Source organism: Mytilus californianus, unplaced genomic scaffold (assembly GCF_021869535.1).
Source record: "Mytilus californianus isolate M0D057914Y unplaced genomic scaffold, xbMytCali1.0.p SCAF_4, whole genome shotgun sequence".
NCBI classification, from domain to species: Eukaryota; Metazoa; Mollusca; class Bivalvia; order Mytilida; family Mytilidae; genus Mytilus; species Mytilus californianus.
In genome coordinates, this window is record NW_026262690.1 from 62,477,624 (window position 1) to 62,501,548 (window position 23,925).

Below are 23,925 nucleotides of genomic sequence, written 5' to 3' on the forward strand. Positions count from 1 at the left end.
TAAAATGGCAAAACAATCTGTCAAAATCAACCATCAAGTGATGTAAAAAAATTAGATGTTTATCAGTTTAAGTAAAATAGAAAATTTAACATGCAAAGGAATTCAACTGACTAATCTAGTCCAAAATAACTGAATAGTAATGCACCATTATGATGTCATGCATTGAAGCTATGGTTAAATGATTCATTTTCCTATAAATATATGATTCATTTTATGAAATTTAAAAAAATAAAATAGTTATAGGACAAAAATCATTCTTGATTCCTCAGAATGTTCAGCATCATACAAACATTACATTCACTAACTAATAACAAAAAGATTGATCTCTTTTGACTTTGAATATTCAAAAATTATGAAATGATTTTTGAAACATGAGCTCAAATATTCTTGTTCAATACCTTTTGACACACACATAACAATATACAAAATTAAATGCACAACATGCAATTTGTAAAAAAACAACAACAAACAAAACATATAAAAACAAGACAAAAATATAAATATCAGTTTTATTGCACTTTTTTGAGAAAAAATAAAAATAAAAAATGTAAAGTAAATATGATTCTTTTAATGAAAATCAATTGGCCATCACATTTTAAAAGTCATTTGTCATGCAGTTCAATAGACATTTTCATGCTAATTATGGCAAACGTATTTTTAGTACTTCCTTGATGTAAATACATTTCCCCCCCCCCAAAAAAAGTTAATGTTCATTCAAAGTTTAGTGTGTATATAGCATTTTCCTTGTAGAAGACATGCTTTTAATTTAATGAGAAAAAGGCCTAAACATACAATATAAGTTTTCATAATCTATTCTAACAAAAACAATCTACAAATAACAATGATCTATTAAATATGGTTTTAATAATACATTTGTTCTTTCTATATATTACGCTTAACTCCCAATCAAGCTGTTTGACTAGAATTATTTCCCTTTATGCAAAACTTCAAGGGCTTGTATCTGTGAAGCCATTAAGAAGGAGTTGCACTTACAAGGAGCATGGACAGAAAGACGGACAGATTGAAGTAATTAAGTTTGATTATCTCCCCTCTTACATTTTGGAACAGGATCATAGTCCTTAAACACAAAAGCAAGAACAAAAGTAATCATTGCTAGATTCCTTACTTAAGACAGCCATGTTTCAGATGAACTTTTGTATCAGAATGCATAAGTTTATTAAGATTTTCTCTTTTAATTTAAATATGCAGTACCTGAAGAGAAATTTAAGGTTCGTAAAAGGCACTTTAAAATTTGTTCCCTACCAATAATAATTGTACTGAATGAAAGATCTAAGAGAAATGGTAAACTTTCATAGGGTACAGTAGGTACTCCTATTTTTCAAATTCTAAAGGCTTCTTTTTATAGTTATAGACAATTTCATTAGTAAAATATCAACATTAAATGACTATAAGTGAATACAAAATGTTTAACCTATAAAATTACAGGACATTAAAAACATTTAAACATCTCATAATCTATGCATTAAGCAATCACTAAGAATGACTTAAACCCTTGACTTAGAAGGACAGTGTTAAAATTGATTTCTTTAAAATATTTATCAATTTATACATATTTTTAAAGGTTTTATATCTTATAACCTGTGGTTTGCTCTTTCAGTGATATTTATGGTTAAAAATCTATAAGGACATCAAAGTTCTTTGCTCTTCTCCAGTTTTGACTTAGTGATAGCAATTGTGACCAGTTAAGCTGGCATTACAAACACACAAAAAAACAAAGATTTTTGTAAATATCCTGAAAAATCACCACAATAACTATACAACAAGTAGAGGTCAAAATAGAAACAGATCAGTAGTCTCCATTACTGACAGAATATTTTTCATATATCAAAATTCAATAATTAAAAGAATCATTTCATTGGAGAAATATCATATTCAATTGTATGAAGTAGCACTGATGATCCGATTAAAATCAGACCTTTCAATTTGCTCTGTTAGATTTGTTAGTTGCTCCATGTAAGATCTAAAAACATCCCATTAGAGGTCATGTTCAGTGATCTTTAAGCATCCAATAAAAACTTTCCCTTCATAATTTGCAGTATTTTTTACTGTGGACTATCAAACATATTGATAGGTAAACTGTGAAATATTTCTGAATATAGTAGGGAAATTCTGTGTTCATACCATTTAATTTCCTGTCGTCTTTCTGATTTCATGCACTGACCTGATTGTTAATGTTCCTCAACTTAACAATGCAGTTTCATTGTTTTGTTCATTTTCTATATTGTACATCATTAGTAATCATGTCACTTTGCTTGATTGGTTTTAAGAAAATATGCAAACAATTTCATCTGAGCATGACCAATTACGGAATGTTTTCAGATCTTACATGAAGGGATAAACAAATCTTACAGAGCAAAGTAAAGGATATGATTTTGATCAGACTGTTGCATTGACAGAATCCATTAAACTTTGTCTTAATGACTTCCAACTCAAATGGTACATTCAAAAAATATATATAACACTTTTGACAACAATTAAAATAGATTTGACTATTAATTCACATTTATAATTAACACAAGTTACTTTTCATTTTTTGATATGTTGCTAGAAATACTGATAAATGATTTGCTGACAAAACTCATAATGTCACATCATTCATGTACCTGAACAACATAACAAAAACTGGTGTGCATAAACAAAAAAAGCTTGTAAGTGATTGTCAAAGTCAAATAGCTTTATGCTGTAAAATAATGGTCAACTCAACATTTCAAAAGTTTCATGTTTTATCATATGTTACATTGTTACAATTCTTATCAAGGAATAAACAAATTTACCTTCACTGTCAAGAGTAAGAATTTAATTTTTTCTAGGGGTGATGTTTTAAATTATAACCTCTGGTCCCATTTTTCATTTCTCTAATTTCAAAGGACAAGGTTCACTTTAGGCCAAATATTGCCTTGAATTTCAACTTTATCATAAAATTTCAAAATAGCTATAATTTGGTTCTTAAATAGATCTTTTTTCAAAACCTTACTTCTTTCTTAAAATAAAACTCTTCATAAGAGTTCATTCTTGGCTTCAGAATCAGCACATTTTGGATATATTGTCAAAATACGATGATTTTGTGCATTTTTCGAACCTAAGCTTGAGGAATTCCTTGGCCGCAACCTCAGGATCCAAAATGTTCAGTAATCAAAAGTTGCCAATGATGATATTGAATCCCTAAGCACAAACTCTTTCTGGATCGTGGGTGGCGGCCAAAGTAAATTATGCAAAAAACTGTTAAGAATTATTGAAAATTTGACCAAAACTGACGTTATAACACAAATAGTGCGTACTTCAGGAGTCAATACTTTGTCATTTTTAATGTGATCTACCAAAATGAAGTTGTTTTGTGTTAACAGTAATATCGCAACTATTCCTATGTGAAATTTGTAAATGTTTGGCCCGATTAAATAAACTGCTTCGCTGAGCGCAGCTGGATACGCCTGCAGAGGTCCAACCCTGAACAGTTGGCAAAAATGGACACAATATTCAAGCTTGATACAGATCTGAATTTGGATTGTATTAAATATTTGACATATTATAGGTTTCTGAATAAATGTCGTCAAAGAACTTGAAATTGTTTATATGAATTGAATTTATATTCAATTAAAGATTTCTTGCTGTTGTGCAATACACTGTGCTGTTGCGCAATACTTAGTATATCTGTTGTCAAGACTATAAACAAATAAAGTTCAATTAATTCTCAGTCATATTAGAAATTTATGAAAATGTAAAGGGAGCTTACATCAATAGATATAAACAATTCACTAAAGTTTCATGAGAATTGCTGACAGCATTTTTGAGTTATTGTCCGAAAACTGGAAAATCCCCCCTTATTTAATGAATAAATCCCCATAACTCAGAAATGTAAAATGTAAAATTTATAAAATTCTAAACGGAGCTTACATCAATAGATATAAACAATTCACCAAAGTTTCATACAAACTGCTGAAAGCATTTTTGATTTTTTGTCCAAAAACTGGAAAATCCCCCTTTTTTTATGAACAAAACCCTGTAACTCAGAAACGTAAAATCTAAAATATATAAAAATCGAAAGGGAGCTCATGTCAATAGATATAAACAATTCACCACAATTTCTTGCAAGTTGGTGAAAGCATTCTTGAGTTATTGTCCGAAAACTGGAAAATCCCCCTTTTTTTAATGAATAAAACCCCCATAACTCGGAAACGTAAAATCTAAAATTTATAAAAAATGAAAGGGAGCTGATGTGAATAGATATAAATAATTCACCAAAGTTTTATGCAAATTGGCTAAAGTGTTTTTGAGTTAATGTCCGACATGGTGGCGATAGACGGACGGTACGACGGACAACGGTATACCATTATACGTTCCGTAAACGGGCGTATAAAAACCATAAAAAATTTAGGGCCGATTTTAGACCTTCGTGAACCTTCTCCTTTTTGGTGATGAATGGACTACATTTAACAATAATCACTGAAAAATTATGAATTACAACAAATCATGATATTGTGACTTTTACAATCACTCAAGCTTTTTCTTTATCAAAATCATCCTGGTTGTCTTTCAGACATTTCTACATCACTGAAGGAATGTTGTGAATCTTCTATTGCCTCTTCATAACTAGGTGGTGCCTCATTTTCATCAGGACTTACAACCGGAACAACTACAGGGGGCTCTATACAACTGGTATCTGTAGCTTCTGTATAAGATGGGGGCACACTTTCTTCTTGGTCTGGGTCCCTATTATGAATATACAGAAAATCAAATTCTAGTTGCATCATGCATATATACTTGACCTACAGAGTGAGGAACACCAAGGTTTTGAAAAGTACCACAATATATATTAACTAGAGTGAACTCACAAAAGGGTACTTACTGCCTTACAAGAGACTATTACAAAATATTGCATTATTGAAGTAAGTCAATTAGATTATCTCCCCTTAATATCTGGGACAGTGATTATGTCTCTAAGCACATCCTCATAAAGTGTTCTACAACTTAATCAGTATCCAACTATTTGTATTAGAGGAGTTGTGCTTACGAGAGACTATTACCACATATTGCAATATTGAAGTAAATAATTTTCAGTTATCTCCAATTTAACATGTGAGAATAGGATTATGTTCCTTTAAGCACATCCTCCAGGCAGTGTTCTTCATTTGTGTGAAGTTTCATCAATATCCATCTAGCCATTAAGGAAAGTTGAGCTTACAAGGCACACAGACAGACAGACAGATGAATGCACAGCGTAATTCCTATGTACCCCAAAACTTTGTTTGAAAGAAATTTAGAAAGTCAAAATTGTTCAATTCTTTGAAAATTAATAAGATTCAAGATCATGAATTTTTGGAAACTGGTAATATGTGAAGAGTAACAATATTCTACGGAATTACATCAATTAGTATCCTAAGCTTTCTCATTAATTTTGTTGAAAACATGATATTAAAGGGAATTAACTTAATTCATGTTTTTAACCTATAACATGAAATCAAACAGACATAGAAAAATCCAATTGCATGAAGTCGCTATCTATTTATATTTATGTTTATGTTTATATCGTGTTATGTGACTGTCAGTAGTTTTTTGGAGGTCATCTCGATAGTTAATTAGATGGCATCTAGACTAAAATACACACGAAATTCTGATATATATTATCTAGTATATGCATTGTTAACTGTTTATTTCAGACTTATTATAATTTGGATATGTGTTTTATTATGTTATAAATCAAATATGAGAATTTGAGTCAAATCGGTGAACAAGATTTTGACAGCTAGTGCCCCTTTAACAGATAGGCCATCATTACAATAAGATGATAAACACATTTGCATTCACACTGCACTTGCTTCATACTAACAACCTTTTATTAGCAATGGTCGTAAAATTTTGATCAGCTTGGAAAGATGATTTCAAACTACAACTTGGAAAAAACATTTTTGCCAATTGGTATTTCAAAATGACAAAGCCTTTCAAATATGCACAATGAATAAAAATTCATGCCATATCTGTCTATAATGCTCAAACATAACAAATCTGTAGTATCAAGAATCATCCTTTTGAATGCACTTTTATTAGAAATGCTAAGACCAAAGCAAAAAACATAAGCTAAGGGAGTTGTTAACATCAGACCTCGTAGTATAGTTGTTAAAACATCTTCGTCCTTTGGTCTCTTGTGAAGAGTTATCTCATTGGCAATCATACCACATCTTCTTATTTTTATATGGTAAAATGGCAAACTTTATCAACTGAAAATTTACCAAAAATAAATATGCTATAAGTATAAGGTACAAGCAGTGGTAATACAATGACAACAGGATGAGATTAAAAGCAATGGTAAAAACCAAAAGGTAGTAAATCCATGTAAAAAATACCAGCCTCTCTTTTCATAAAAACAAGAGTGCACACGCTGAAATGTCTCGCCTGCTATACTGACCATTAATTTTATGTTGATAGTCCTAAATATAAAGTTTCGCCTGCTATACTGACCATTGATTTTATGTTGATAGTCCTAAATATAAAGTTTTACTACAAGTATCACATTAACATTTATGATCCAAGAAAATGAGGTCAAGGTCAGATAAACCAAATCGGAAATTATACATGTACACCTTTAATACAATCATTCCATACTCCGAATATAGATGACCTTTTGCTTATTGTATAAAAGAAACAGACCAAATCATGGAAATCCTATATTGACCAATGAACCATGACTTATGAGTATTTTTTTTCTCCTGAACCTATTTCAGACAAGTTTAACAAAAAGTACTTTTCTGATAATGCTTTTTTAAAATTTTTTATAGGTGTCAAAAACAGAAACAATTTCAACATAACCAAAACTTTCCCCGATAGTTTAAAGACCAAACAGCCTATTGTTTGTGCACATTAGCTAATGCAACTTGATTGTGACATGAAAGCTTTATGATGTTTCCAGCTTGTCAAACAGCAGCAGATTAGAACGTCCCATTTCGCGTATTTCACAGATTCCAATATGACGTATGCATCAAAAATTGAAATTGAGCGCCACAAATAGCTAGTGAAACATTTCTTTTATTCTCCTGTCTGAGTTGGGACGTATTATGGTATACTGTAGTCCATCCTTGATTCTGTCTGGCCATCAATACTACAGTGGGGAAGGAGTGGACTTAAAAATATGCTGGGGCAAATTTTTGAAAGTGAGGAGCAAAAATAAACCCTAACGCTTCTAAAGTCTAATATACTATAGTCCAATTACTCCTATCTGAGACTACTATAACACATATATTAGTCTCAGGTCCAATAGTCTAGAAGATAGTCAGTGTCATCTTTTATTTTCATTTTTTTTTTGTCCAATAATTTTGTCAAAGAGAAGGAGGAAGCTAAATTAAACTTTACTTTTCGAAGCGGAGTAGAAGGTGCTTTCGAACAATTTTACATTCCAACGGAAGGTGTTTCTAACGGCTAATATTGTATGGCAACAGAATGAGATTTGACAAATACTGATACATAAATGTAACCTCTTGTATCACATGATAATAAAGAAGCTGAATATTGTTGTTATAATTGAAACTTCAAATGTGGGTTTAAAACGTCTAATATGTGATTTTTGTGAAAATTGCGAAAAACTTGTACAATGACGTCTGATTCAGTGTTCTGAAGAAAGAAAACTCTTTTCTTAAAAACAAATGAGTAAAAACATGAAAATTACTAATAACCTTTTTGAAAGGTTGGTGACAATATACTTTTTGGGGCTTTTGAGTACACAAAGCACTTTCCTTCTTGAAATATTATGAAGAAATCACTGGTAGATAATTTGTGATATTAGAAACGTTTTTCATTCTTATGTATTATTTTTGGGCGGAATGAAATAATTATACTTTTTAAGATCAAAACACCAAAAATCTTAAATTCTAGAATCTTTAATTGATACACACAAATCTTCTGTTTAACGTGAAAAAAGAATTATGCTTGTAGGTTTGATATTATTCCATTATTTGAGTTTTTAAAAAACAACCAAATATTGTTCATATTGGGGGGAAAAAACACGAAACTGAGGTTGCTATAGTGACAAAACGAAGTTGGTGACCCCCAATTTTTTTCATCATATTTTGTTCCCAAAATTATGAAATACGTTCAAACAAAATTTAAAGAAAAAATCACTGGTAGCACAGAATAGGCTGTTTGATCTTTATAATTAAGAAGGGATTAATTCATAAGTTACATGTTGTAGTGACTGATTTTTCTGTACTTACCTCCAAGCATTTCTGAATTGCAGACTATCCATTATAACTGTAATAGCACCACCTTCTCCATTGTCTTCTTCTAAAACAACTCCTACTGTCTGAGAATTAAAATTCTGTAATAATTAACATTGAATCTATAGCTTGCAATTTCACATACTCTGACCATGCTTACAGTCACATTACTCAGAACATATGGTAAATGGCATCCGGTGACGGCAGGGGGCATAAAAAAACAAGTAGATTGATGCAAATATCTATGAAATTTATTTCAAGAACTAGTTATATGAATTTAAAAAGTATGGGTACCAGGTGATTATAATTGCTTTCTGATGAAACAAAGATATGGAGTCAAGTGATTGGGAAAGAAAATTTAAATTGGCTATTTTGCCACATAACAAAAGATTTTTATGACCCAGTGTACTATATCTTCTCTTAAAAATATTGAAATCTGATGAGCAATTCTGCAATTTCAAAGGTCATCAACTGAAAACTATGTATATCAAATAAATATGGTCAATGGAACCTGCCTTTCCCAGTCACTGCCATTGTCTAAACATTGTACAAATATACTTTACATCACACTTGTCAATTCAAATTTCATGCAACAAATCATTAATTTGAGCACTGATTCATGTATTTGCATTTTTTAGCCAGGGGTGGATCCAGAAATTTAGAAAAGGGGGGGAGGGGGGCAGATCCAGAAATCGTGATAAACATGATATAAGTATTTTTTTGGCGATCAAAAGGGCCCCTGTACTCTCAATGGATCCACCACTGGTAGCTCACTTGAAATACCGTAAAATCCTATATTTGTTGGATATCTCACCTGTTGTTCATTTCTACTTTGGGCTATATGTTTCTTTGCTTGTACAAATCTCTGGATAGCAAGGAGTATTAATATGAAGGCTAAACCTAGAAAAACTGGTCCTGTTACTCTGTTGCCAAATATATCCTTGAAGGCTAAAACCAAAAAATCATACATTTTTAAATGTTGTATCATGGCATACTAGTCTTTCAGTACTGGAAAACTTCTTAAATAATGCATTTGAAAACCACAAGTGGGTTTTTCCACTCTATGAAACTTTAAAGTTATGCTTGAAAAGTAAGACACAGTCAGACAAGTATGATATCCACTACTTATACTAAGTACATTTACTTTGGTTTACTGGAAATTACAAAAATGAGGATTTGAAAGAAGTCATTACAAAAAAAGCCATATCCTTTGTTTTTCTATTTGTTGAATGACAATTTCATATTCCTGAACAATCAGTATAAACAAATTCTCAACTATCCTCTCCACTTTATTGTTTATGTAATTACATGTAACTGTAGTGTTTGATTGATTGGTGATGAATGCCACTTTCACTACTATTGTGTTATTTGTGGCTACAGTTTTTTGTGGTGGAGGAAGCCAGAGTGTCCGGAGAGAACCAACAACCTTCAGTAGGAAAACTTACAAAGGTAACTTTACATTAGCAAATATGTTTAGTACTGAAATCTTTATGTCTTTTAAGTATAATGTGTTGCTGATTCAGTAACATACATGGTACAGCATACAACTCCCTATATTTATGTACATGTAAAACAAAAATAAGTATGAATAAAAGGAGAAATTGGGTAAATATCAATGAGAAATGAGAAAATTCTAAAAAAAAAATCCATAGATCCAAATTGATATCATTGCAGTAATTTTTCATTGCAACTACATGTAGACATAACTTACCAAGCCAAGTTAGTATACTGCCAACCAAAATAAATACAGCGGCCACAGTACACAGAATTATGGCTCGATGTAATGTCTGTTTTCTATGTTGTACAAGACCAAAAAATGTGTGTAATCCAGACCTGGTGTTATGAGCTCTAGCCACACCAGAACGTGAGTGAAACATAATAATGACACTATTTGTCTGCATTAAGTCCTAAAATAAAACATAATAATGACACTATTTGTCTACATCAAGTCCTAAAATAGAACATAATAATGACACTATTTGTCTACATCAAGTCCTAAAATAGAACATAATAATGACACTATTTGTCTACATCAAGTCCCAAAATTGAACATAATAATGACACTATTTGTCTGCATCAAGTCCTAAAATAAAACATAATAATGACACTATTTGTTTGCATCAAGTCCTTAAATAGAACATAATAATGACACTATTTGTCTGCATCAAGTCCTAAAATAAAACATAATAACGCCACTATTTGTCTACATCAAGTCCTAAAATAGAACATAATAATGACACTATTTGTCTGCATCAAGTCCTAAAATAGAACATAATAATGACACTATTTGTCTGCATCAAGTCCTAAAATAAAACATAATAATGACACTATTTGTCTGCATCAAGTCCTAAAATAGAACATAATAATGACACTATTTGTCTGCATCAGGTCCTAAAATAGAACATAATAATGACACTATTTGTCTACATCAAGTCCTAAAATAGAACATAATAATGACACTATTTGTCTGCATCAAGTCCTAAAATAGAACATAATAATGACACTATTTGTCTACATCAAGTCCTAAAATAGAACATAATAATGACACTATTTGTCTGCATCAAGTCCTAAAATAGAACATAATAATGACACTATTTGTCTGCATCAAGTCCTAAAATAGAACATAATAATGACACTATTTGTCTGCATCAAGTCCTTAAATAGAACATAATAATGACACTATTTGTCTGCATCAAGTCCTAAAATAGAACATAATAATGACACTATTTGTCTACATCAAGTCCTAAAATAAAACATAATAATGACACTATTTGTCTACATCAAGTCCTTAAATAGAACATAATAATGACACTATTTGTCTGCATCAAGTCCTAAAATAAAACATAATAATGACACTATTTGTCTACATCAAGTCCTAAAATAGAACATAATAATGACACTATTTGTCTGCATCAAGTCCTAAAATAAAACATAATAATGACACTATTTTTCTGCATCGTCCTTAAATAAAACATAATAATGACACTATTTGTCTGCATCAAGTCCTATAATAGAACATAATAATGACACTATTTGTCTGCATCAAGTCCTAAAATAAAACATAATAATGACACTATTTGTCTGCATCAAGTCTTAAAATAAAAAAAGAAATATATACACAGTCACATCAAGAAATTTAGGACCAGTATTAGAACATGAAGCAAAAGATTCTTTATTTTGAGGTATGTTCTTGTTTATTTTGCCTTTATAAACATTTATTTGCAAATATACTTTTATTAAAATCCTAAATTTACAGTAAAAACTCTGTTAACTACATGCACAACAAAGAAATCACTATCTATTGTTGATGTAAATGGGATTACAGACTTAAAAAGTTAACTGTTGTAATGATCATGACAAGTTAGCTACATGTATTTCGCAATCAGATTTTTTAAATAATAATTTTAGAGGGGCCTGTTTCTGTTGTTTTCTCTACCTGTGAATATCTGAATATCAAATTAAAGTTCACTAAAAGTGCAATAAAAGCTGTCATGGTTTAACCAATAAAGTAAAAGGTTGATTTTATATATATTACAGATGAAATTAGTTTTTTTCTTTAAAAAACAGCTGTGCAACTTATAAACTAGTGAGACTTAAAAAATGGAGAATATATACTAATTAAAGGAGTGATGGGATGGAAGATAATTTAAGTAAGTGATTCAGTAAAAATATATTTAAGAGATACTGTATTGTATTTGAAGCTTGGCCTACGTAAAACGTGGGTTTTACTGTCGCAAATTAAGTTTACCTAGTGACACATAGCAGAGCTGGTAAACAGATATTTGCAACTATAAAACCAAGTTTTACTTAAGCCAAGCTTTAAATACAATACGGTTATCTCAATTCTAATGCAAAATAAACAAATTAGTTCATTTCAGTCATTATTTTGGTGTAAAATTTCATAAAACAAAAATTCTGCGAAATGATGTTATCGCCTTTGGCAACTAAACGAATGTATGCTTCCAGTGTCAAATATAAACACCGGCCGTTTTCAGGCTTCTTATACGCCTCAGAATGTAATGTAATTAGATAAAAGGAACATTTTTAGGTGATAAATGTGAGTTTTTTAATTTGAAGGAAACCAGTATTTATTTGTGGAGGATGACAGGGTACTCATAGAGAACCATGACCTTTGGCAGGAAATAAACACAATTAACATACGAAACAACATAGTCAGTGTTTTACCTGGGACATTTTAGAATCATTTTACCCTGACATTTAAGTTTTCCGCTGACCCTATCATTAGATTTTATTATATAAATCTAATTGAATATCACAAACTTGACTGACAATTAAATAACTTCATTGTAAGTATAGTGTGAACTTTTTTGTAATGGTATTAAACATGGGAGACAATACAATATATTGTACTTACTTTACTCACACAAACATTTTTAAATCAAAATCAATTCAGTTATATATAACACAGTTTCCAGTTTAGCAATTCCATCTCTGCCATGATAGATTTTAAGGCATGAATCTAAAGACCTGTAAATAATCAAATTATCATTGTTAAGTCTGGTAATTGTACATACTACTGTGTGCACAACAGTTTAGAATTAACTTTTCATGAATATTTTCGTCCTCAATATGCATGTAATATATTTCCTTCTTGACATTTAGTAGCCATCATAATCATGATAATCATGATAATAAAGTTATGCAAGTCTTATGTCTTAAAGAAACAAACGATTGCCATTTACATGTACCAAGAAATACATATATATCATAATGAAATACAAAATTCAAATTTCAATCACTGAAAATTGATACACTGTACCATATTTTGGGAATAATACACATAAAAGTGAATAATCCCCATTAAGTGACGAGTCTGGTTAATCTGCTTGTCTGGAAAATCTGCTCCCAAAAAAATCATATTTGTGTCATTATTGTTTGTGATGTAAAATGATGTCTGCCTTAGTTTTGATCAACTTCAAGGAAATATATATAGCCTTTATTAACAGGTATACAAAAAATTATTTCAATAGAATAAAGAACTCATTTTCTTTTTTCATATTAATAGTAAATCTTGTATTCTTAGATGAACTATAAAGCATATGGAAATCATGCTGTTCAAATATTGACATTTACTATACATGTATGTGTATCTATTACAAAAAGGGTTGACATATAGGATAGTTGTCTCATTGGCAATCAAACCACATCATCCTAATATAATAATGAGCTTTGTAGAGACAGGGGTGTGGAAATATTTGTTTTGTGCACTTGTCCACAGTCAAGTGAATCTATGAATTGTACTTGTCCAAAAGAAAAGTATCTTCCCTAGAATTTCTCAATGAATCTTGAATGAAGTATTACACTGTACGTAAATTTGTATGGTTCTAAAACTGTTTTGAAATAAAATTTGTTTTTATGTTGGTGTTTTTAAGTGAATAAATATGAGATGAAGCATTTAAATCAATGAGATACATGTAGCAACCCTACAACAAAACAGCCCAAAAACATATAGATGGCACTTGCAATGTTTTTCAATGTTACATTTAGGTTATGTGTACTAAGTTTTGAAGTCAATGAAGAGATAACCAAATAGGTGATCAAATATTGAATTGCAATTTGCCTGTGAAAAATAACTTTGGTCAAATAATTGTGAATGTTTTCATACAAGTAGGTTACATCAATTTTATAATTCAAAGTCTTTTCATTGGATAGCAAGGGAAAATAAGAAAACCAAAGGATTTTGAAATTCTTTCGTCCGTTTTTTTTTTCATTTGCCTTTTTGGCGGCTGGGCCTGTGTTTTTATTCCTTAGATCCCATATCATTTATTTCTATTTTATCAGACTTTCCCTGTCTGTATTCATTTAACGTTCAGAAAACAGCAATCAATCAACCATTCTCAACCTGTTTGGTTCATATAAAAAATTAATAATTACATTTCTGGTGCATCTTAGAATAAAATCTGATTGCTAATCCTAATCAACTGACCATGATAATATAAGATTTATGAAACTCAGGTGTACATACTAAAGTTTTTCTGTTTGTATATATGTTGATCATTTTTAGATTAAATTGGGTTGTTCTCGTCTTGATCATTTATGTTTTTTACTTGAATTTGTTGAGCTCGTTCTGATCATTGACATTTTTTTACTTTAAATAACATCTCAAACAATTAAAATAAATCTAGAGAATTTTTCTATATTTTGTTTTTATTTTGAAGTAAAATTTTCTAGGGAACCAAGACAAAAAAATCTACTTGAACAGTATTCACTGGTATTAAGCTCCAACAAACATGAAGAACCAATCAAACTACCATGGACGAGGGTGGTAATGGGGGTACCTTCATGACGAATAACGGTAAAAAATCTTGCCAAATGACGTTAACGGTAATTTTTGGTGCATTACGACAAAAGAAGACTTTCTTCAAGACGATAAAAAAATCGACAGATTTTGACGAACCACGTTAATTTTTTTCCAAAAATTACGGTAACGATAATTATTTGAGACCTCTGACGTATCACGTTAGGATATGTTGACGAATCGCGGTAAAATTTGAACCAATTTGACGCTAACGGTAGCCGAAAATGACCGTTTGACGCCTGACGGTAAAGGGCATTCATACCCTCATGGACAATCCTGAAATTTTAAATTAAGGTTTTCCTGTTGTTATATTCAAAGAAACTTTTATAAATATCTAGTTATTGGGTGATTTATTTTAATGGTGGTCTCCATTAAAAACATTGTTACAAAATTAAGGAGATGTGGTATGATTGCCAATGAGACAACTATCCACCATAGTTCAAATGACAAAAAAATAAGCAATTATAGGTATTAAACCACATATACATGTAGCCTTCAATAGTGAGAAAAACCCAAACTGGGTCAGCTATAAAAGGCCCAACATGAAAAATGTGAAACAATTCAAAGGAAAAACTAACGGCCTGATTTATAAAAATACAATATTTAAAAAAAACAGTGAGTCATGACTATATGACAGACATGAACCATTGACAACTACTGAATTACAGGCTCTGGATTTGGGACGGGTTAACAAAGAATGTTGCTTGGTCAAACATGTTTGTGAGTGCTCACACCCTCCCCCCAAACCTGAGATAGTGGTGTAACAGCATAACATAAGAACAAACTTTAACAAGAGTGCACACGCTGAAATGTCTCGCCTTCTTTACTAATCACTGATATTATGTTGATAGTCCTTAATATAAAGCTTTATTACAACTGTCACATAAACTTAACATTAACCAAGAAAACTAAACATTGACCAATGAACCATGAAAATGAGGTCAAGGTCAGATGAACCATGCCAGGCAGGCATGTACAGCTAACAATTCTTCCATTAAACAAATATAGTTGACCTATTGCTTATAGTTTAAGAAAAACAGACCAAAACACAAAAACTTAACACTGAGCAATGAACTGTGAAAATGAGGTCAAGGTCAAATAAAACCTGCGCGACTGACATATAGATCATAAAATATTTCCATACACCAAATATAGTTGACCTATTGCATATAGTATTAGAAAAAAAGACCAAAAATCAAAATCTTAACTTTGACCACTGAACCATGAAAATGAGGTCAAGGTCAAATGACACCTGCTAGCTAGACATGTACACCTTACGATCATTCCATACACCAAATATTGTAGACCTATTGCATACAGTATAAGAAAAACAGACCAAAACACAAAAACTTAACTATAACCACTGAACCATGAAAATGAGGTCAAGGTCAGATGACACCTGCCAGTTGGACATGTACACCTTACAGTCCTTCCATACACCGAATATACTTGACCTATTGCTTATAGTATCTGAGATATGGACTTGACCACCAAAACTTAACCTTGTTCACTGATCCATGAATTGAGGTCGAGGTCAAGTGAAAACTGTCTGACGGGCATGAGGACCTTGCAAGGTACGCACATACCAAATATAGTTATCCTACTACTTATAATAAGAGAGAATTTAACATAACAAAAAATGTTAACTTTTTTTTCAAGTAGTCACTGAACCATGAAAATGAGGTCAAGGATATTGGACATGTGACTGACGGAAACTTCGTAACATGAGGCATCCATATACAAAGTATGAAGCATCCAGGTCTTCCACCTTCTAAAATATAAAGCTTTTAAGAAGTTAGCTAACGCCGCCGCCGCCGCCACCGCCGCCGGATCACTATCCCTATGTCGAGCTTTCTGCGACAAAAGTCGCAGGCTCGACAAAAATCAGTTGGGGCAACTTGACAATGGCTTAACTCTATAAAGCAATATGAAGAAAAAAACCCAAGTATTGTGGATTAATTATTATTCGTCAGATACCCATTTTTTAGATTTTCATCAGTAAACATAGACTACAAATTTAAGTGTTCAACATCATACACATTTTCTGAAGGCATTGTATACACATTTGGGCATGCGCAAATCAACAAATCAAATATCCACGAAAATACAAGTTTGCCTAAATCAACGAAAATTGGTACTCATGAAAATAAATGAATAAACAGTAAAATAAAAACAATATTCACATTGTACCGATTAAAGAGTACTTGCAGTAATACTGACAGCTATTTAGCCTTCTTGTTTTGTATATTTTTGGATTGTTTAAAGGGGCATTAGCTGTCAAATTCGTGTTCACCTATATATATATATTCATGCTATTTGACTCAAATTCTCATATTTTATTTATAACATACTTCAACGTATATCCAAATTACAGAAAGTCTCAAATAAACAATTAACAATGCATGGACTCGATAATATGTATCAACATTTCGTTTGTATTTTTGTCTAGACGCCATCTAATTAACAATCGAGATAACCTCAGAAGATTGCAGACGAACATATAACCCGGTATAAACATAAATAAAAATATAACATGCAATTGGATTTTTCTATGTCTGTTTGATTTCATATTGTAGGTCAAAAAGTATGTTTATCATTGTTTTTACCTGAATAAGAATGATTTTATTGTGGATCGAATCAGTCAACCGAATGGTTCATCCTTGTTTCACTTTCAATATTGACATTCTTTTCCTTTTAATACCTGAATACATGCATACCCATCGCCAGCTAAGGGGTTAAATTGAAGTTCACCTAAATACAGATTCAATGAGGTCAAATTATTCACTTGCAAGTGAATAATTCATCAGCGATGTTTCTTAGCGTATTTGGCAAAATTGAACAAATTGGCTGCTGAAAGCGAATTATCATTTCAATATTTCACTTTCATTAATGATTGAACAAAAAAAACATCATATCTAATTTTTTTTATTCACATGTATCTCTTAGGCCAAAAACAAATATATGCCTGTTTACGGTTTATACCCGACCAACTCTACTTTTGAGCGCCGACCCTTAGTCATTTTATTTCTGTCGTAAAGTGAAAAATAAACTGAACTCGTGTCAAAAGCGAAGTTAGTGTTGCCAATAATATAAATCAATAGCCTGATACATCCCAATGTTTACAATTGTGAATATGACAGCTATTTTAAGGAAATTCGCAACTCGTGTGATGAAATAAACACTTTGCCGCCATTTTTTTTCAATCATATAACCAAGGTAAATAATCCAATCATTAAAATAACGGGTAAAATTGGCCCATGATCAACTCGGACCACGACAAGACGAAACCGCATGACTCAAAATCATGTCACAAAAAATAAAATGGAAATACCGACCTACCTACCCTATTTTTTGAAAGTATGTAACCTTAAACAGACATATATTTTTTTTTGGCCTTAGCTAATGCCCCTTTAACGTTGTTTTTCATTAAAAAAATTACAATTTACATAGAATTGAGCCTTCAATCAAGAACACGGTATACTATGACACGGGTTATGTTCTTCTCATATATGTTATGATGGTATGATACTAAACCCCTAACGGGAAGGATTGTGCCTGATAATCATATGATGAAGACATAATCTTTCAATCAGTTTAATTGAAGTCTGGAGCTGGCATGTCAGTTAACTGCTAGTAGTCTGTTGTTATTTATGTATTATTGTCATTTTGTTAATTTTCTTTGGTTACATCTTCTGACATCAGACTCGGACTTCTCTTGAACTGAATTTTAATGTGCGTATTGTTATGCGTTTACTTTTCTACATTGGCTAGAGGTATAGGGGGAGGGTTGAGATCTCATAAACATGTTTAACCCCGCCGCATTTTTGCGCCTGTCCCAAGTCAGGAGCCTCTAGCCTTTGTTAGTCTTGTATTATTTTTAATTTTAGTTTCTTGTGTACAATTTGGAGTTTAGTATGGCGTTCATTATCACTAAACTAGTATATATATTTGTTAAGGGGCCAGCTGAAGGACGCCTCCGGGTGCGGGAATTTCTCGCTGCATTGAAGACCTGTTGGTGACCTTCTGCTGTTGTCTGTTCTATGGTCGGGTTGTTGTCTCTTTGACACATTCCCCATTTCCATTCTCAATTTTATAATTGAAGAAACTGTTCAACAACAACACCAATTGACAAAACTGTTTAACAACAACACCAATACACCAGTTTCACATTTACGGTAACAGTGCATGTCTAACCTAATTAGCCAATCTATGAAATCATGCGATAATCCCAGAGAATTCATCGACTGGGGGCTTACGGTTGATAAGCGGTGACCATGCAGACCTGGAAAATAATCACCTGATTAAGTGTTTGCGTTTACATGTACATGCAACATTAGGAGCATTTGAATCAAAATATGTATTGACGAGACAACTGTTTTAACAATGTCACATTAAAAGATTTTAACACGGTCTACTGTTGTGTTTTTGATAGCAGTAACAGACGATCTGATATGCCGCCCAACTTTGTACCTTTAATTGTCCGAAGAAATGCTTGGATTCACGCTGAAGTCGTTCACGTAGCAGCAAGAATACATTAGATAAATAAGCGGGGGTCACTTCATATCCATATATTAGGTAATAAATTAAGACGTCAATAAACACCTTAGCCATCTGGAATCATAGTTTTACCTTGTACAATTTCACCAGGTGACAATAGATAAAAACGTACTACCCTTTTCTACATACAGTTACTAAAGAGGGGACGACCATTTGATATTCTGACGGAAGCTAGAAGTATTTATTCAGATTGAATATTTGTCTTCATCTGTTGCTTGCTAACTGAGATTAGTATACTGTCAATATTGATTGTCCCAGTTGCTACAGATTCTTTTTTTTTTTTTGCTGCACGAAAATTTATTTAACTTATGCACACAACTATTTCCTGCATTTTGTGTTGCAGATTATTCTTTTTCATCCTGCCTTGGGCAAAATTATTTATTTTCAGCTCTGACTAGTCAGGATCTTCATTTCTAAAATAACTGTCTCTTTTTAAATCATTGGGTTTTTTTTTAAATCAATTTGAAATGTTATTACTTGTATCCCTTTTTTTTATAAAATTTTGGACACAAATTATGCTGAGATATGCAATATATATAGAATTTGAAAAAGTTGAAAATATGTAGATAATTACTCTGGATGTTGGCACTGAACCACTGCCTAGACAAGGTCGATCATGAACATAGCCTAGAAATTAAAATGGTATTTAATGCATTGTTTAAAAGTCTGATGTTTGAAAATTGAAGATAAACCTGAATTTCATTGTCAAGACCGTCTAAAAAATATACTGATACAGAAATATTTGAAACAAATGCACATGTCTATACCAATTTACAGGAAAGTGTTCTAAATATGTTATATGACATGTATGCTTTAGCAAAATAAAACGCATGGTGACCCCATCTTTTCTCTTGGTATTCTGAAAGCATTTCATAAGAGCTATCTTCTCACATTTTATTTTAAAATTCTATCATTTAGTTTACTTTCAAATATTCATATAATGATACTCTTTCTCTGTATAATCCATACACAATGTTTCATATTTTCACAGCCGGTAGCTTGAAAACAAGCTTGGTGACCTATCATTGACTTGTATTTTTATATTTTTGCACATATCATAATATATACTATATCTTTGGAAAGTATATTAGGAAAAATTCTATTATTTTTAGTTTATAATTCCATACTACATGTATCTTAGGTGGAAATTTTGTTTATTTAATAGCTACATTCTTAAAGATTAAAAGTTCGAGTCTATGGTATACTACACCTAATTGTAGGCAGTAACCCTTATATGTTACAAGAAGATGTAAAAAATATTTGAGAAAAACTGTGAATTGTTAACGGTAACTCACACAGAGCGAATTGATACAGGAACGGAACTGATATTAAATGTATTTCTGATGTATAGGTTGTTTTCTTTTTAACACAGTGGCGGATCCAGAAATTTTCATAAGTGGGGGCCCACTGACTGCCTAAGAAGGGGCCTGCTCCGGTCATGCTTCAGTGATTCCCTATATAATCAACCAAATTTTTCCCAGAAAAGGGTGGGCCCCTCTAAATCCGCCTCTGTAACAAAATATCTTTCTCTTTTCACAAATAATCAAACTGATACAAATGTAAGCAAAAGATAGCAACTGCAAGATTTATTCTTTTGTTTTAAAAACAATTTCATTTATAAATACAACTGTTATGAACTCTTTACAACAACATGAAAACTTATTTTCTCGTTTGAATTGTTTTGTGTCGGGACCTTTTATAGCTTGCTATTCAGTATGGATTTTTCTCATTGTTGGGGCAAGGATCCGGAAATTTTTTCACACAATATCGGACATTTTCAGATGACTTAAAAGTTGTTGCCTTTATTTCAAATTGTCGATATCACACTAGAGTAGATATTCATAGCATCAACGAACTTGTATTGTCTGTTTCATCGTATTTACTTCGTGAATTTTCTTCCCATTTTTCTAAAAACAGTTTATGGAAGGCAACAGTTTAAAATTGAAATGATTTTAATGACTCAAAAAGGTTATTTCTCAGACATCACTAATGTTCATGGTTTCCTTCGATTTTGAAGACGAAATTAAAACCAGAAGTTTTGCGACAATACTAAAGTACGAGTAATTACAGATTCATTTCCGAGATTCGTTTTGTTTATCAAATTGACAGGAAATCACCGGCTTTTTATTTTATTACCTTTGAAAGTGTTTGAATATAACAGATAATAGTTGCACTCGTTTAATTTAGCATGAAAAAATTTTGCATTTTACTATTAAGTGTCTAATCTGGAGAAGACAATTTCACGCATGCGTATTACATAGTAAATAAAGCACATGTGTTACTCGTGAAAAATTACTTTTTTCTACGTAAATTTAATTAAGTTTGAATTTTTAAATCAGAATAATTGAAGTCTTTGCTGAATAGAAATTAATAATGAATACAGTTGTCATGGAATTTTAATTTCCTTATGATATATTAGTTCTGAGCTTGTGATCAATGTCAGGTGTGAATTAAAAACACAGGTAAAAAGTGATTAGCGATCATTAGCCAATATTTCCCGGAGGCATTAATATAGTTATTAGGAGGGCCCTCAGGATTATCAAACTATACTGGAGTGGAAGTTCTATTACAGGAAAGGGATTTTAAAACAAAAACAAGTGCAAAATGGCGATTAAGAAACCCGATCTCAATAAAATGACCAAAATCATTTCTGTAAAAAAATAAAATTTGTCCTAAATCCCAATTTTTCGTTTAGGACAAATAGCTTTCAGTTTAGGCCATGACTGGCAAATATGACCATTTCCAGACCTTTGTTTTGGGGCCATTTGATGACCTATGGTTGCTTTCATCTATGTCATTTTTGTCTCTGGTGAATAGTTTTCTCATTTGCAATCATATCACATTTTCTTATTTTAAATTTAGGTTATTCTGATTTCTTTTCTCAATAAGATTTTGAATATTCATATTCTGTATAAAATTCATACTATTTTTTTTAATATATAAAATAAATGATTATTAATAACTTAAACATGTTAAAATTAAATAATCTGGGACCAATATATAAATTTATTCGTCCCAATGAAATACAGTTGCATGTGTTAATATACAATTGTTTAATGTCAGGAATTGCCAAAAATATAACAGCTATTATATCTATGACGTCAGTGACATCTTCTCAAATAGCTACGTTTGCTATCATCTTTTTACCTGCCTCCAGCACACACGAAGAGAGAGAGATGTGTTTTATCGGTTGATTTATTATTGTGTTGCCAAATGTTAGGGTCAATCGGATAACCCCGTCACGTATGATATCGTTAATTATCGCGGGCAGTTTTAAACAAAAAACGTGCATATGATTTGGAGACCAGGGTTGATTAGTCGCTTATGTGAAACTGGTCTATTGACGAAACTGTTCAACAACACACCCAATTAACGAAACTGTTCAATAACAACACCGTTCATCATTAGTATGCCTTCAATGGGCGGATTTATTGGACAACATTGTACAGTCATGGTTTAATTTAAGCCATAATTTAAGGTGATGTACAGAAAAGGACATTGCTATTCAATTTGTCTATCTTATTTTTGATTATGACAAATGATAGATAATACGCGAAAAAATAGATTATTCCCTTAAAAGATCACAGGCAGTTGATTCTATTCATGGGAAAATCCACTATCAAACGTAAATTATTTACGTTGATAGTGCCATTAGTGGATCTTCCCATGGGCATGGATAGAAACAAGTGCCTGTGTAAAAGGTAGCTAAATTTTTCTGTAAATATAATATGGCACACATCTCTACCGTCTTTAAATTGACACTCAAATCGGTCACCTGTCTGATAGTAAATCCTCTTACGTTCTTCTTAATTTTCGAAAGCTGGGTCAAATTTCAACTGGAAATTTATGGACTAAAAGTCTATACAGAACGGGGAAACACGCATCAATTCCGGAAATGGTAGCATATAAAACTTATTTCAAACTATCAAGGTTAAACATTTCAGAGTATCATGGATGGCAATATTCAACTGGAATAGCTTTGCAATATTGCTGAATATCTTCAAAATGGCCTTACGAATATTCATATGAAGTGAGGCGAAATGAAGGGACGAGTTACCAGGGACGAATTAGTACCCATAATTCAGTGTAAACATGTCAGCTCTCAGGACCCACACATGTATTTTGAGAACATTTATTCGTCTTCAGTCACATAAAACATATTCACGCACGTTTTGTGCAAAATTTAATGGAGAAAATGCTGTTTTGAAATGGACGAAACGAAACTCGTATCCTGTCATAACAAATATACCTTGTGTTTGTTGTTATTCCAAACAGACGAGTTCTGTGACTGATGATTTTTTGGAGAAAGCTGCGCCTTTCGATGCTCCTACAGATGCCGAAGAAACGAATAAAAAAAGAGATGAGGATAAAAAGGAAAAAGAATCAAAATGGAAAGGACAGAAAAATGCTTGGAAAATAGGATTAATATCTCTTGGAGCAACAGCCTTACTTATTGGTGGCCCCTTTGTTTATTTAAGGGGTAATATTGCATCATAAACCCAAATTGGGTTTACTTTACCATTTAAGTCCATATACTCTTATATAAAATATTTTATAAGGGAAAATAAGTATACCTTGCCATGTTTTCTACCTGTAGGCCATAAGCGATTGTATATTCTGTGTTGTCTTACTGTAAAGGTCAAGAACACTACCTTTATATATATACACTGATATACAGTCGTGTAACACCTGTATAAGAAGATTAACAATGAAATTGCTATACCTACCTACTATGCTGTGTAATTGTACCAGCTTTAAAATTCATCACCTATAGTTGTTTTAAGGTTCATGAAAAGAAATTGACAAATACATTTAGTGTTTTATCTA

General features: G+C 31.7%; 2 protein-coding genes across 12 annotated transcripts in view; one reads left to right on the plus strand and one right to left on the minus strand.

The window, feature by feature from the left end:
• Positions 1 to 548: 548 nt before the first annotated feature.
• Positions 549 to 22,956, minus strand: LOC127698622 (uncharacterized). Of its 3 annotated transcripts, none has more exons than XM_052202179.1 (6): positions 22,874 to 22,956; positions 12,598 to 12,710; positions 9,934 to 10,129; positions 9,037 to 9,170; positions 8,220 to 8,323; positions 549 to 4,728 (listed from the first exon to the last, which is right to left on the minus strand). In XM_052202179.1, exons 3-6 carry the CDS (start codon positions 10,121 to 10,123, stop codon positions 4,536 to 4,538), a joined length of 621 nt encoding a protein of 206 aa, XP_052058139.1. In that variant the 5' UTR covers positions 10,124 to 10,129; positions 12,598 to 12,710; positions 22,874 to 22,956; the 3' UTR covers positions 549 to 4,535. The 3 variants fall into 3 exon arrangements, with proteins under 3 accessions (XP_052058139.1, XP_052058140.1, XP_052058138.1); XM_052202180.1 differs by having other exon boundaries at positions 8,220 to 8,308; positions 22,898 to 22,950; XM_052202178.1 differs by having other exon boundaries at positions 22,898 to 22,950.
• A 234-nt stretch (positions 22,957 to 23,190) lies between these two features.
• Positions 23,191 to 23,925, plus strand: part of LOC127698610 (mitochondrial import inner membrane translocase subunit TIM50-C-like) — a 323,025-nt gene continuing 322,290 nt past the window's right edge. For all 9 annotated transcript variants that reach the window (XR_007980901.1, XR_007980902.1, XR_007980904.1 and 6 more), the window contains exon 1: positions 23,191 to 23,578. Coding sequence is in view for 1 of the 9 variants with exons in the window: in XM_052202155.1 (XP_052058115.1) it covers positions 23,191 to 23,578 (388 nt within the window). In the remaining 8 variants the exon portion in view is untranslated. The remainder of the gene's footprint in view (positions 23,579 to 23,925) is intronic.